Genomic DNA, 16,247 nt, shown 5'->3' with positions numbered 1-16,247 from the left:
GTTGTTTTCATTTTAATTGACTGCAGTTTAATTTGTAAAAATGAAACTTTTAGGTCACAACTCTGGTAAACACCAATAGTAAGGGGCCCTCAAATAAGAAGAGAGGCCGTTCCAAGAAGGCACATGTTTTGGCTGCTTCTGTTGAACAAGCAACAGAGAATTTTTTGGAGAAAGGGGATAAAATTGCAAAGGAGAGTCAGTTTCTCAAAGAAGAGCTTGTGGCTGCAGTAGAAGATGTTCGAAAACAAGGTAGGTCAATGCTGCTTCTTATATAGAGAGAGGCAGGCTTTTCTAGAAAATTAATCCTTGCAGGTAACTTTTTATGGCCAGTATTCTCCTGCTTTCCAGTTGCTCAGTAACTTAAAGTACTCATTTATTAGAGATGGATTAAGTTTTAATCAGGCTTCACTTTTTTTTCAAAGGTTTTTATTTATTTATTTGACAGAGATCACAAATAGGCAGAGAGAGAGGAGGAAGCAGGCTTCCTGCTGAGCAGAGAGCCTGATGTAGGGCTTGATCCCAGGACCCTGGAATCATGACCCGAGCCGAAGGCAGAGACTTTAACCCCCTGAGCCACCCCAGGCGCCCCGATCAGGCTTCACTTTTAATCAGGAGAGGCACTAACAAAGAAACACTGTATTTGGAGAATCTGAATGCACTTTTCTTGGATACCCTAAATAAGAGTTGAGTTGGCTCAGTCATTAAGTGTCTGCCTTCTGCTCAGATCACGATCTCAGGGTCCTGAGATTGAGCCCTGCATCGGGAAGCCTGCTTCTCCCTCTCCCCACCCCCTTGTGTTCCCTCTCTCGCTGTCTCTCTCTCTGTCAAATGAATAAATAAAATCTTAAAAAAAAAAAAAAGGCATTGAGTCTTAGAAATGTTCCAACAGCAGTTGAATAGGAAATAAATGGGGCAGAAGTTTACCTTTCATCCTTTGCAGTACCTCTTTGTAGTTCATGCTGAAGATACAGGGGTGATAAAATGGAAAAATATCCAGCCATTCTGTCAGGCTGGTATGGTAAATTAGCCATGCGTACTTGAAGTGGTTTGGGTTTGAAATAAAAACAAATCTGGGCTTAAAGGAATCCTGTTTTTGGGAAACTCAGAATTAATAAAGGGTGGAATTGTAACCCACAGCTTGGTATAGTGCCAATTAGAAAAACTTGTTATTTTGATGCTGCAAGTGTGATAAGACTTTACATATGGAACATTAAATTCCTAAAACTTACAGTTTTGTGTTAAACTTCCGGTTCAGCAAGAGGACTTAAATAAAGACAGCTTTTTTTTTTTTTTTTTTAAAGATTTTATTTATTTATTTGACAGAGAGAGATTACATGTAGGCAGAGAGGCAGGCAGAGAGAAAGAGGAGGAAGCAGGCTCCCTGCTGAGCAGAGAGCCCGATGTGGGACTCGATCCCAGGACCCTGGGATCATGACCTGAGCTGAAGGCAGTGGCTTAACCCACTGAGCCACCCAGGCGCCCCTAAAGACAGCTTTTTATGAAGCTGTTGAGTATCAACTAAGGTGAACTGAGCTCCTGTTCTGTACAGTTGTTTTACTGACTTTTGGGAGAATCTCACTGGATATCTGATGGCTGATAGTAGTGTATGTAGTCTATTGGAGTCTTTTTTTTTTTTTTTTAAAGATTTTATTTATTTATTTGACAGAGACAGAGATCACAAGCAGACAGAGAGGCAGGCAGAGAGAGAGCGCTGGAAGTAGACTCCCTGCGGAGCAGAGATCCCAATGCGGGGCTCGATCCCAGGACCCCGAGATTATGACCTGAGCTGAAGGCAGCGGCTTAACCCACTGAGCCACCCAGGCGCCCAGTCTGTTGGAGTCTTATGTCTCATTCATCCCTGTGACAGTACCCAAGAAAGGGACAGTGCATTAAATGGGACAGTGCTGTCTCTAATTGTTCTGAATTTGTGAACTAAGAACCTTGATTGGTAAATATTTTCCTAAATTTTCAGGCCGAAGATAAAATGTTTCTAATATTTAAATTTAAATTCCATATTATTAACTGTAATACAGGTATATGTAATTGTTATCTAGGGCTGTAATAACATAAATTACTATAAACTTGGTGGCTTAGAACAATAGAAATTTACTCTCTCACGACTCTGGAGGCCAGATAATGAAATCAGGGTGTTAACAGGGTTAGTTCTTTCTTGGGGACTCAAGAAGAATTTGTTGAATGTTCTCTCCTAGCTTTTTTTCTTTCTTTTTCTCCTAGCTTTTTGTGTTTGCCAGCAATCATTGGCATTCCTTGGTTTGTCGACTTGTTACTCCAGTCTCTTCCTTCATTGTCTTGTCACATGGCATTCTCCCTGTTTCTCTGTGTACAAAGTTTCCTCTTATAAGGATATCAAGCTTTGAATTAGGGTGCTCCCTAAATCCAGTATGACCTCATCTTTTCTTGATTATGTCTGCAAAGACCCTATTTACAAATAAGGCCACATTCGTATGTTCTGGGTGGGTATGAGTTTTGGGGGGGACATTATTCAGCCCATCAGAGTGGGCTTTGAATGAACTTAAAAAGCAGTTAAATTGTCTAGTTCAGGACAATTTTTGAGCTTTTTTTTTTTTTTTTTTAAATTTTATTGATATATTTGACAGAGAGCGAGAGAGAGAGAGAGAGAGATCACAATTAGGGAGACAGGCAGGCAGAGAGAGGAAAGAGAGAGAGAGAGCGCGCGCGCGCGCGCGCAGGCCTGCACCTGCTTCCCTTCTCTCTCTGCTTGCCTGTCTCCCTAATTGTGGTCTCTGAAGCAGGCTCTCTGCTCAGCAGAGATAGATGCAGGGCTTGATGCCAGCAACCTGGGATCATCACCTGAGTCGGAGGCAGAGGCTTTAACCCACTGAGCCACCCAGGTGCCCCAATTTTTGAGCTTCTTGTTAAGGAAATCAGAATGGCTCTTACTTCATTTTCCTCTGAGGAAGTCTGCTCCCAGGCCTTTTGCCTCAAAATAATAGATTGTGATGAATTTCACCAAATGTTCCCTAAGTCTAGTAACTAAGACATTTACTTTGAAAATATGTTTAATTTTTATAGGTAACTTTTAGTTTCACTCTGTATAATGTTCCTTGTTTCAGAAGTTTCTGTGATGCAGATTTGTAGCAATCATGGTATTAATACACACACCTCCCTCACCCCAACAACCCCCACAGTTTTGAATGCATATCTGAATTTCTGTTTTCTTTTTTATATTTATATCCGAGAAAATCTTTTATGTAGCTCTGAATCATAAGTACTTGTCTGTCCTAGTCCAACTTTGCAATTATTTATGATCATGATCTATTCACCATAATTTGCCTTCTCTCCTTGCTTTTTCTCCTTGGGGAAAAAAAAGCTAAAACAAAAATATAACTGCCTCCCATCATCATTACTGCATCAGATATGAAAAGCTGAAGTGCCTTACTTTTTCCTGTTGGCTTACTTTTTTTTTTTTTTTTTTTTTTTTTTGAGAATCTTAAGCAGTGATGAAATCTCTCTCCGCTCATAAATAGAACAAAAGTACATGTTATGAAAATGGTTAAGTGCATATTCTTTAATCAGCCAGGCCTTGTTGGTTATGTTGTTGAAGCTGTTTACTCATCATTTGAAACCCTGTAGTGGCATTAATATGTTTGCAGATTCTTTGACACCCCTCCCTTAAAAAGTGGAGCCTGACTTTGATCCTCTTGAATGTATGTTGGACTTAAAGACTCTCATTTCTATAAAGAATAAAATATGGTAGAAGTGATATTATCTACTTTCAAAGGGAAGCAAAGTCATAAAGGGAGTATAGTATCTGCCTTGCTCTTATGGATTATTCACTTCGGGGGAAACTGTCAGTACCGGTTTGCCAAGCTTCTGAGTAAGCCACGTTAGAAGCAGATCCTTCAGCTCCTGTGGGGTTTTTTTAAAAGATGGCAGTCCTAACCAACTCCAAAGTCCTGACCCACTGAAGATTCAGGAGATACTAAATACTTATTTTAAGCTACCACCTTTTGGGGGAATTTGTTAGGCAGCAAAAGATAATTAATACAGACACCTTTCCCAGCTCTGGCTTCAGTGGTCCTGAGCACTTAAATGAAACTCCAACCCAGGTGCTCTGAATTTTACTGGTATATAAAACACAGACTAATTACGATTTACCCAAAGCTTCATGGCGGATTGACTAATCAATTAGAGTTAGAATTCTTTGCGTTTTGAATTTGTTGTTTATCCACTGGAATGCTTCATTGGTAAAGGATGTATAATACTTCTTTGTTCTGAATCAACTTGAAGTACTTCTATTTAGTACACGTTTGCAGTTTTTTTTGTTCTTGTAAAGGGTCAAGTAGTAAATATTTTACACTTGATCTTAGCTAAAAGGCCGAGAAGCGATTCAAATAGTAAATATTTTAGACTTTACTGGTTATAAGGTCTCTGTTAACATTATTCAGTTCTACAGTTGTGTTGGGAAAGCGGCTATAGGTAATATATAAACAAATGGGTGTAGCTGAGTTCCAGTATAACTTACTTATAAAACAGATGGTGGGCCAGATTTGACCCATAGGCTCTGGTTAGCTGACCTCATATTAGGGTTTTCACATAGTTAAAGATAGGAGCTTACTGTTTTCAATAAACAGTTTGTGTATTTATTTATAATACTTTGAGCTGAAAGTTAAGCTTTTTATATTTTTCAGTTTTACAAGAGCTGTGCCTTCTGTGTAGTCATCAATAAACAGACTTAAATATACAGTTTTTCAGTGTAACTTAATTTTCTTTTTGTATTTGCCCTGATACATGAATAATAAGCACAAATATTTGTGAGTACATTAAAACATTACCATACTAACACTGTCAGTAGGTAAAACATTATATGTTTATACAGGGTCACTTGACCTCAAGGCCAGTGCAGTGGACATGTGAGCCTCCTGTGGTAGATGGGAATCAGTTATCAATTGCATGCCATCCAAATTCTTGTGATCTAGGAGTTTTGTTTTACTGCCAGTCGCCTCTAACTAGTTGTTGAGGAGTAACTACCTTATGTGGGCTGAGGCATGTATGTGCCTCTTAGATGTGCTCTTTTTTGGGGGGATCCTTTCCACCCTCACCTCCCTACCCTGATTAGGTTATTCTTATACTTTTTCTTCCTAGACTTAGATAATTTGTTGTCTTCCCCTCTCCAGGCTCCAGTAGGACAGGCTCTGTGGTGATCTGGTGACCATCTCTCCAGCTCCTGTCTTGGTGCCCGTTTTGTGATAGGCACTTAATTGTGTAAAGAGGATAATTGACTGTGTTCTCCAAGAAGTATGTGAGAAAAGGGTCTTATCTGAAAAATTACAAGTTCTCCTTCCCAGTGCCAAATGTAAATACAGGGGTAGGGTTGGAGAGTCTTACCTTAAAAAAAATTGAGATACTCATATAACAAAATTCACCCCTTTAAAGTATATATGTCAGTGGTTTTAGTATATTCATGGAGTGGTACAGCTGTCACCATTATCATTCCAGAACATTTTCATCTCCGTAAAAAGAAATCGTGTATTAGCAGTCACTCCTTATACACACATTATATATATGTGTTTACATATATGTGTACATATATGTATTTTCACATTACCTAAAAAAGAGTATCAGTGTATTTTATGAATCTTTGAATAGCACTCTGATGAGAAAAAGAGGGCTCTTAGCTGGGTTGGAGACATCCAAGGGACAGAGATGGAAAGGTGTAAATGAAACTTGTTAGAAAAAGGGCAGTTGTTAAAAAAGGAGGACTAGTGATGGTAGGTTGGAAGTAGAGTAGATGAGGAATAGTTTCTACTAGAACAGAGTTTTTAAAAATCCTTCTGTTATATTTCAGTGTTGGCTCTCAAAGACCAAGATCAGAGACTTGCTGTTGCATCATGGACATTTCTGGGTGGTTGAAGGAGAAGGCTCAAAGAAGCTGAGGTACACCTTTGTGTACTCCTGCACTGATTCTAATGATGATGTGCTCAGCAAAGGGGCCATATAGGTAGATGGTTGGTGTACTGGACATTTGTGTGTTTCCTGGGAAAAATCTTGTTTCAGAGAAACCACAGTGGGGAAAGGGCTGGTTGACTGTGTGGTCTCTGACAAAGAGAGACTGTTAACAGATAGGAGGCTTTTTTCCTTGTTTGTCCCAGAGCTTATAATCAGTACACTTAGACATGAAAAGTAGATGAATAGCACAAATGGGAGAGTAAGCATGGGATTGGAAAAATTTCCTCAAGGTGCACTGGATCATGAAAGGTGAAAAGAGAGAGAGGGAAAAAATCATCCAGTTAAGAAAATCATCTAGTTAGAAAAATAGACTATACACGATGTGCATGGGGGAATAGTTAGGGCCTAGCTTAGAGAGAAGTGTTGGGAGGAAAGATTAGAAGAAAAGAGATTGGAGCTGGATTTTAGGATAGTTTGGAATGCTGGTGATGGAGGGAGAATTTTCAGGGAAATGATAGGGAATCAGAACTCCAGGGTTGGAATAGATCTTGAGGTTCAGGTTCCCCTATACTTGAATTTATCTAATGATACAGGATTTGCTAACCTCTGGAAGCAGTTTTTCCCAGCATTGCTTTATGTTTATTTTTAAAGCTCTTTTTCTTCTTAAACTAAAATATGTCTCGTTAACTTTCTTCCTGTTTTAAGAAGTTCTGCCATCTGGGTGACGTGAAATAGGAAGAGTGGTGTTTTGGGGAGATGAGTCTTTCAGCTGTGTGCAGGAAGAGTTAAATGTGTTAGAGAACCTGGAGGCAGGACCAAGAGTCAGGAGACTATCACAGTGGTGAGGGGTGAGATAGAGCTGTTGAGGAAGAGATTGCTGTAATATTGGGAAAGGGAGAATGGGCCAGTTGTTGAACACAGGTCAAGCCTGAGCAGATAGCTCATCTTTTTTATAGATAAAAATGATGGGCCTAATGTATGAAAAATTATTATAATTTATTTTCCTATAGGTTGAGTTATTTGGGGTATGTTTTTAGGCAGTGTGTGCTCCTAATAACTCCGGGGGGCTTACCTAGTATTAGTATATTCTCCCCAGCTGAGATCCACTAAGATTCTGCTGTACCAGTTTTTAGTCAAGTCAGAAAAATTCTCTCACACTGTTTGCTTTAGTGTTTTGTTTATACTAATAAAAAGTCACTTAACACGTGAATTTTCCTTTTTTTTTTTGAATTTTATTTTTCTTAATTTTGAATCACAGGAATTTTACTTTATTTTATTTTATTTTATTTTATTTATTTTTTTTTTTTTAAAGATTTTATTTATTTATTTGATAGAGAAGAAATCACAAGTAGGCGGAGAGTCAGGCAGAGAGAGAGAGAGAAGCAGGCTCCCGCTGAGCAAAGAGCCCGATGCGGGGCTCGATCCCAGGACACTGAGATCATGACCTGAGCCGAAGGCAGCGGCTTAATCCACTGAGCCACCCAGGCGCCCCGCTTTATTTTATTTTTTAAAGATTTTATTTATTTGATAGAATCAGTAGGGAGAAGCAGGCAGAGGGAGGGGGGAAGCAGGCTCTCCGCCGAGCAGAGAGCCCGATGTGGGCCTCAGTCCCAGGACCCTGGGATAGTGACCTGAGCTGAAGGCAGAGGCTCTAACCCACTGAGCCACCCAGGTGCCCCAAATCACAGGAATTTTTAAAGATAGCACAGAGTGGTTCAGTGTATCCATTATTGAGTTTCCCACAATGGTCATATATTTTTTAAGATTTTTTATTTATTTGACAGAGAGAGAGAGGGAGAACCAGAGAGGGAGGGGAATGGCAGAGGGAAAGGGAGAAGCAGGCTCCCTGAGCACAATGTGGGGCTCCATCACAGGCCCTTGGGATCATGACCTGAGCCTAAGACAGTTGCTCAACTGGCTGAGCCAACCAGGCACCTCCCATTGGTTTTATCCTTAGGAAGTATGGTACAGTATCAACACCAGGAAACTGGCATTAGCACATTATCTGTGTATAACTCTCTGGTTTTATCACTTGTGTACATCTGTGCAGCTACCACTGCACTCACTACAGAACTATTCTATCACCATCACTGTAATAAAGGTCTCCCTCATACTTATCCCCATATAGTCCCACCCATTTAGCTTATAGTCTTCAACACTCTTGGCAACTCCTCTGTCTCCATGTCTAATTCTGTAATTTCAAGAAAATTGTATAAATGGAATCAGTATATGACCTTTTGAGATTGTCTTTTTTTTGTCAGCGTGATGCCCTTGAGAGCCATTATATTTAGTTTGTGACTTTGTGTTGTTGTTTTTAGATAGTATTTTGTTGTTAGATAGTATTCTGTGAATACTCTGTTGTGTGGCTATAGCATGTTTTTTCATCATGTTAACAGGTGTTTTACGTAGTAAAAGTCTTTAATTTGAGGAAGTCCAATTTATTAACCCCCTTCATGAATTTTGCTTTTGCTGTTTAAGAATTCTTCTCCAGGGTTTAGCTCATCAGGATTTTCTCCTGTTTTCTTTTAAAAGTGTTTTAATTTTATGTTTTATATTTAAATCTATGACTCATTTTGGATTAATTTCTATATAACATGTGAAGTTTGAACCCCATGGACACCTAGTTGCCCCAGTACCATTTGTTGGAAAGACTCTGTTTCCTCCATTGAATTACTTTTGCACCCATATTAAAAATTAGTCACCTGTGCTTGTGTGGGAGCACACAAGCTGGGTTTCTTTATTTCTGGGTTCTTTATTTTGTTCCATTGATCACTGTTTCTTTCCTTTGCCTTTACTTGCGTGGTCTTTTATTGCTGTAGCTGCGGGAGTGTCAGACTTGGATAAAATGATTCTTCCCACTTAATATTTTTCTGAATTGTTATTCTGTCTCTTTTGTTTTCCCATATAAATTTTAGATAATTTAGATAAATTTTAGGGAAGCTTATCTGTATATACAAAAAAAATCTGCAATTTTGATGGAATTATACTAAACTTGTAATTAATTTAGGGGGAATTTATATTTTTAGTACATGAATCATCCAGTCCATGACAAAAATGTTTCCTTCTCTTTAGATCTTTTTTTTTAATTTCTTTCATCAGTGTTTACATATAAGTCCTCTACTTGTTATTTTAGATTTACACTATTTCATTTTTTTGAATGATTATAAATAGTATTTTATATTTATGTAGCTTTGTGTTTCCTTTCAAGTCCTTGGCTAAATGCATATGCATTTTACCCTAGTTTTAATTCTAGCTTTGATAGCATTTTATTGTCTTATAAAAAGTTTTACACTAATTATAGGCATTTTTAAATTTGGTATAACCTTGGAATTTATAATGTTTAAAACTTTTTTATTGCATAATTTCCCTGTTGGACTTAGAAGTTGTTTTTATGTTCTTGATATAAATAATGCTGAAGTATGTGAACATGTACAGTGTCACACAGCCCCTCCCCCCTTTTAAAAATTTTATCATTAATAGACATCTCTAGGGGTAGAAATACAGGGACACAGGTCTTGTTTTTTTTTTTTTTTTTTAATTAAAGTATAGTTATATACAACCAAATACACAAATCAGTATACAGTTCTTTGAAGTTTTATATATGTGTATACCCATGTAACTACTGTTTCCTCTGGGACATAACAGAAGTTGTAGGGCTTTTAAAATGTACTCTGAAATTGTTCTCCAGTGGGGTTATATCTTAGCTTGCTCATGTTTATATAACCTCACTAATTACAAGTGACAGAAATACATTTAATTCAGAGTTTTTAAAGTAAAAAGGGAGTTTATGGCCTTCATAATTGGGAATTCCAGGAGTAGATTTTGAGTTCAGGGATAGTTGGCTGTGAGTGACTCAAAGGATATAAGGCTTTCTTCGTCACTTAACTCCATTTATTTCACTTTCCCTCCCTCCTTCCATTCCTTCTTCTGTCCATCCATCCCTTCCTCCTTCCCTCCTTTCCCTCTTTGCTTCCTTCCTTCCTTGAGTGTAGTTGACACACAATGTTATATTAGTTTCAGATACACAACATAGTGATAGGACAAGTTTATACATTATGCTGTATTCATCACAGGTATAGCTACCACCTCTCACCATGCATTGCTGTTAAAGAATTATTAACTGTATTCCTTATGCTGTGCCATTTATTCCTGTGACTTTTTAAATTTCATAACTGGTAGCCTGTATCTCCCACTCCCCCTCCCATATTTTGCCTGTCGTCCCCATCCCTTCCCCTCTGGCATCCATCAGTTCTCTATAGGTCTGATTCTGGTTTTTGTTTATTATTTTTTATTCTTTTTCTTTTTCTTTTTTTGATTCTACGTAAGAGTGAAATCATAGGGTATTTGTCTTCTCGGTCTGACTTATTTCACTTAACTTAATAGCCTCTGGGTCCATCCATGTTGTTGCAGATGGCATGATCTTGTCCCTTTTTTATGGCTATATAATATTACATCGAGTGTACCTTTGTTTGCATATGTACATGTTGGACAAGATGTCCACCTATAGTTTGAGGTGTTACCCTAGCAGAAAAAGAACTTTTCTTCCTCTGCCTCTATATTTTAGTCATGGAGGGGACTGGTTAGTGCTTGGGTCATGCTGAGCACTGAACCAGTTTTTTTTTTCTTTTTCTTTTTAAGATTTTATTTATTTAGTCTTCGGCCATACCACCTTGAATGCGCCCGATCTCGTCTGATCTCGGAAGCTAAGCAGGGTCGTGCCTGGTTAGTATTTAGATGGGAAGATTTTATTTATTTACTTGACAGATAGATAGCACAAGTAAGCGGAGTGGCAGGCAGAGGGAGAGAGAAAAGCAGGCTCTCTGCTGAGTAGGAAGCCTGATGCAGTGCTAGATCCCAGGATCCTGGAATCATGACCTGAGTGATGGCAGGGGCTAAACCAATTGAGCCACCCAGGCATCCCAGCTGAACCAGTTTCTAGCCAGCCTGGCTCACCCTGGGACATGAGGAATGGGGGAGAGTTCTCTGAAGGAATATAGTAAAGTGGTATTGAGTAGAAGCTAATTATTCTTTTTGACAAGTAATGTTACAATGTTACAATGTTAACATTGTTTGCTATCCTTATAGATGTAAAATGCTGCTTCCTTTTTTAAAAAACGTGCTTTATTTGGTGAGAATTGATGTTGAGCATTATTCATGGTGCTTGTGAGACACCCTAGGGCAGTGGTAGGTATCTGTAAACCTTCATCCTACTTTGTTGATTGGTTGAATCTTGGTTATTTTTCTTATCAATTGAATTTTACCACATTCTCAATGATTGAGATGTCTTATTGGGCAGTTGTGGATGGGGGAAGGGCAGTAGGAAAGGGAGAGAGAGTCTTAAACGAGACTTGGAGCTGACCTCAGATCCTGACAACCTGGAGATCAGTGAGATCATGACCTGAGCAGAAACGGGAGTCAGGTGCTTAACTGACTGCGCCATGCAGGTGCCCCTTGAGGAAACATTTAATAGTGAAACCAGATAGCCCTTCTCAAATGGCTGGAAGGAGAAAAGAGGATAAATTCTTTAATGTTTAATGTTTGGCTTGTAGTTTACCCTTTTTCATGTTTATTTATGTTTAAGCAGTATTTGTCTTAAGATTTCTTTGGAGGTTTTCTTTTCAAGTTCTGGCTTTTGGTTTGGTGTTCCAGTTCAGGTAAGCTTTGATTATAGTGCCAAGTGCAATGTCCTTGAGTGGAAGTACGACTTCAACTTATTCAGAGTAGTTAGTGTTGTTCAGTGCTAAGTCTCAATTGTTACAAGAACCATCTTTTTGGTAGAAAATGTCTTGTTAGTTTTAGAGCAAAAAAGCACTATTTATTGGTCTACTAAAACAGTAGAGTTAAAACTATTGAGTTTGCTAGCACCTGTGTGATCTTAGTAGCTGTAGTTTATTTGTAAGCGTACTCTTCAAGGGTCTTGTTGCACAGATATCTTCTCTCCTTTTTTAAATGTTGAAGGTGCAGAATTACCCAGTCAGATAAAACTGATGGTCTCTTCGGGCATTGTCGTAAAGAAGGGATAGGCAATGAGGATTTTCAATTGATAATAGTTAAGAGACATTCTCTTATTTTATTTTATTTTCATTTTTTTAAGAGACATTCTTTTATTTATCTCAGTAATTGTATAGTAAAATTGAGGACATAGGTACCATTTTCGCTGATACAGCTCGAATCATATATAGGGAGAAAAAGAAATATACACATATATGGAGAGGTATTTGTGGATATATATATGTGTACATGTGTATATGTGTGTGTGTGTCTATATATTTTTTTATATATGTGTGTACACACATATATTTAACATTGTAGAACATGGCAAGGCAATTTTAAGGAAAATAATGATGTATTTTATCCTTGACAAAAGAATATTGAGCACAAGCTGTCAGTTTCTTGAGGCATAATTTTCTCCCTGGTAACTGCCTAGAGTCAGATTGAAGGAAGTGAAAATTGGTCTCCTGTCCAGTGCAGATGTTGACAGCCTCAGACTGATGTACCCACATCTAATATAAGCAGGCTGGAAGATAGATATTAAAAGGCAGATGTGAGTGATCAGGACAAAGCAACTGTCAATGACTTTTTGGGTAGGGTTTGAGAGGTAGACAGGAGACAGTGGAAACTGGGTTTGGGAAGTTCATGATGTGAAGGCTTGAAACATAGCTTTGTGTGGGTATGTGAGAGATTGCATTTTAATTTGGTCTTGTTAGTGTGATTTTAATCAGGTTGGAATCATGAGCTTGATCTATATATATGGGCTCTTTGATTTTTCACAGGAGAAAATTGACAAACAAGTATTCCTACCCTGGAATGTTGAGTATGGGTTTTAAAAAGTTTTAATAGTGATGCTCTGGAAGAGCAATAGCAGAGAAAAAAATATTTAACAGTTTGAAAAAGATAGAAGTTAAGTTAATTTTTGGATTAGTGTGATCATTTTCTTCATTAAAGCTACCAAGAAATCAGCTGAAGAAATCAGCTGATTTTTCTCATACTCTTTCTTTGAGTTCTGGCTTCTTACTGTTAGCTTTTCCCCCTTTCCATCTTGGTATATTTTTCATCCTTAGTCCTCCTCTTATTATTGTGGACATCTCTTTTCATGTGATGCCCTGATGGCTGGGTCTGTTTTGGGAAGTGCACCCATTCCAGTTCTTTCCCTTCCCATGTTCCTGAGGATTGTGATTAATTTAAAATTTGTTCATTATTGACCCCCATTCCTCCACTCCCACTATTTAATTCATTTTCTCTTGCTCTTCATTTAACTTGAGCAGGAAAGGCAATATATAAATTCCAAAAAAATCATTAACTGGTTGTCATCTGGGTATTTTATGTCTTAAAGTTGTCTTTCTGACTTAAACTGTAAGTCTCTAGGGTGGAGGCTATATTTTCTTTGACTTGGGATGTGTCAAGCATGCTGTCTGCTTCTGGATCACTACCCTTATGTGAGCATATGCTGCTTTCAGAAACTTGGTTTCTGGTATAGCCAGCTTGAAAGTGAGGAAAGGAGAAAGAAGTTATTAAATTCTAATGTTTCCTTTCATTTTGAAATTGTTCCTCTTTTTTTTTTATTCTGTCTCTTTAAACATTTAGTGAATAACACTAACCAACACAATAATAGTTTTAAGTTACAGTGGGTAATAGTGTTGCCTTAATATATTTGTACAGTGTAGCTGTAGGAGTTATCTTAGGTATTACAATTTTGACTTTGGCATGACTTCAACCATGATGTTGCAGTAACGTGGTTTCTACTAGTTAATTTCTTAAGAAAGTGATTCCAATTTGAAATGCATGTTATGCATTTATTTGAATGTGTAATCAGGAAGTAAGTGCCTCTCTTTGAAGTGTTTCTGAATAGCAGCAGGGCACACTTGAATTAGTAAGGAAAATGAGAACATGAATATGTGTGGTACTCTATTTTAATTTTTTTTTAAAAAACCATTTTGTCGCCTGGAAAAAAGTAGAAATTTCAAAGCTCCTTTCGTTATCCCCAAGGGATGAGAAAGGGCGAGTAGGTTGAATTTTTCTAGGCACTCTCTGAGCTGATTCAGAAGGGCTTATAGTAGTTATATAACGTGATATTAAATGTTTATTTCCTGGGTTGCTCTTCAAAAGATGAGCAGTTTTATGGATTAAAAATGGCCCCACAGGAAAGTTCTATTAAAGCATCTGTTAGGAGTTCTTTGAATCATTGTCAGTTTTTCTCTAATGACAGAAGCATTATTTAGAGGTCTGTGATTTTTGCCAAATAACCCCAGTGTTGAATGGAAAGGTGAAAGAGAATTAAGTGTTCATCCCCATGTCACAGGGCATGTGGGTTATGTCTCATACATACTACCATTTGGGTCCTTCCCATAAAGGGTATGTAATGAAATCTGTTTCTCTTTGCAACAGTATTGCCAGTTTATCTCCATTTGCAAGTGAGGAAAATACTTTATTATCAGGTCATGGAAAGTGAATTTAAAAATTTGGGGGATGGGAGGAGTGAGGCAGATTGAGAAATCGTTGTTAATTCTTGATTATTTTGAAGCTAGCAAATACTTTCATGAAGCCTTGGTCCTGTCAGTTTATTATTTTATAAAAATGAAATTGGCAGAATAACGAAGAAGTAACTGGTGTATCACTTTTTGGTGAGATCCATTAATCAGATATATTTAAGAGAATTTGGTATAAAGTAGGCCTATAGTTGGACCTAGAGTATTGAAAAAGTAACTTTCAAGAATTAGGAATTCCATGATAGGGAACTTTAAACTATTTAAATTCAGGATTGCGATTTTTTTACTTTTTTTCTGTAAAGATGGCCAAGCTATCAAGTACAGGTTGATTTTTAACAGACTTCTTTTGTGATGTTGGTTGCTTGCTCTTTTTTCTTTTCCCCCCTTTTCCTCTTGGTTACTCCTTGGGTAGAATTAAAAACTTTTTTTTTTTTTTAATTTTTTTTTTATAAACATATAATATATTTCTATCCCCAGGGGTACAGGTCTGTGAATCTAAAAACTTTTTTTAAAAGCTAATTTTCTTCAGTGAATGTTTTTGATAGTAAGAAAAAGGGAAGAAAATAAAAATTAGTTATAATTTTGCTACCCACAGATGAAACCAATGGTTAAATTTTTGTTGTAGGCCCCTAATGTTTGTTTTCTGTGAATATCCTTACGTGGGTAGAAATATGTTGTGGTTGAGTCATTTACTTTTTTAGAGTAATTTGCTTTTTTTGCTTAATGGATCCTGAACATCATTCAGTATCATTAAGTACTCTTGTACAATATAGTATTTAATGATTGTGTTATCCTCTATAGAGTAATATGATTTAAGGGGGTTATTTTGAATCAGAAACCTAGAGACTCTCTTTAATATTTTTATGGCCAAAATTTTATACTCCTTTTTTAAAAGTTTAAAAGGGATATGGTAAATAGGACAGTTTTTTATTTTGAAGACTGAAGGCTGCCATTGTTGACAAGTATAGAATGAGATAGTTGATTGAAAAGAAAAAAAAACAGGTATTTAAAATCATTGTGAGGGACGCCTGGGTGGCTCAGTGGGTTAAGCCTCTGCCTTTGGCTCAGGTCATGATCCCAGGGTCCTGGGATCCAGCCTCACAGGAGGGTCACCCCCATAGTGGGCTCTGTGCTCGACGGGGAGCCTGTTTCCCCCCGCCCCCGCCTGCCTCTATGCCTACTTGTGATCTCTGTCTGTCAAATAAATAAATAAAATCTTAAAAAAAATCATTTTGAGGTAGAAATCAAAATGAGTTGTGCAAGGTCATTTGGGAAATCACTAGAAGAGGGAGAATCAGAATTCCACATATGGCTTTGAAATTGATCCTGAAATAAGGAATTCGAACATGTTTGAGATGGTAAATGGTTTTCACCTTTTCTGGAAACTTCTGTCATTTTGACACAGGGCTATGTTTGTGATCCTCTAAAGCATATTGAGGTGGATATCTTAAAATCTTCCTCTGTATTTGGTGGTTGATACCAATGTAGTCCCATAAAACACTGTATTTAAGAAATAACCTACTTATGGTCTATATAATACCATGTTGAACTCCTGCAGCAACTAAACAAAAATAATAATGAGATTGGGGCTGCAAATGGCCCCTTGGGGGTAAAGTGCTTACCCATATTTTAGATAAGCTTCTTAAGACAGCTGATTTCACAAAGCTCTTATATTTTCTACTATATGCTAATTTTACTTTTTTCTTTTTGCAATGGCACTCAGTGGCCATGGGTTAGGTTTTTTAATTACTTTCTTAAAGTTTATTTGTGTATTTTTAAAAGTAATCTCTATACCCAACATGGGGCTCAAACTCATGACCCAGAAATCTA

General features: G+C 37.6%; 1 protein-coding gene across 3 annotated transcripts in view; it reads left to right on the top strand.

The window, feature by feature from the left end:
- The window catches only part of CTNNA1 (catenin alpha 1), a 185,461-nt gene that overhangs the window by 31,126 nt on the left and 138,088 nt on the right, over window positions 1-16,247 (top strand). For all 3 annotated transcript variants that reach the window (XM_032336573.1, XM_032336575.1, XM_032336574.1), the window contains exon 3: window positions 54-249. In XM_032336573.1, the coding sequence (XP_032192464.1) occupies window positions 54-249 (196 nt within the window). The remainder of the gene's footprint in view (window positions 1-53; window positions 250-16,247) is intronic.

Source organism: Mustela erminea, chromosome 3 (genome assembly GCF_009829155.1).
Source record: "Mustela erminea isolate mMusErm1 chromosome 3, mMusErm1.Pri, whole genome shotgun sequence".
NCBI lineage: Eukaryota > Metazoa > Chordata > Mammalia > Carnivora > Mustelidae > Mustela > Mustela erminea.
Note: the sequence above shows the minus strand (reverse complement) of the source record. Positions and strands in the feature narration are given on the sequence as shown.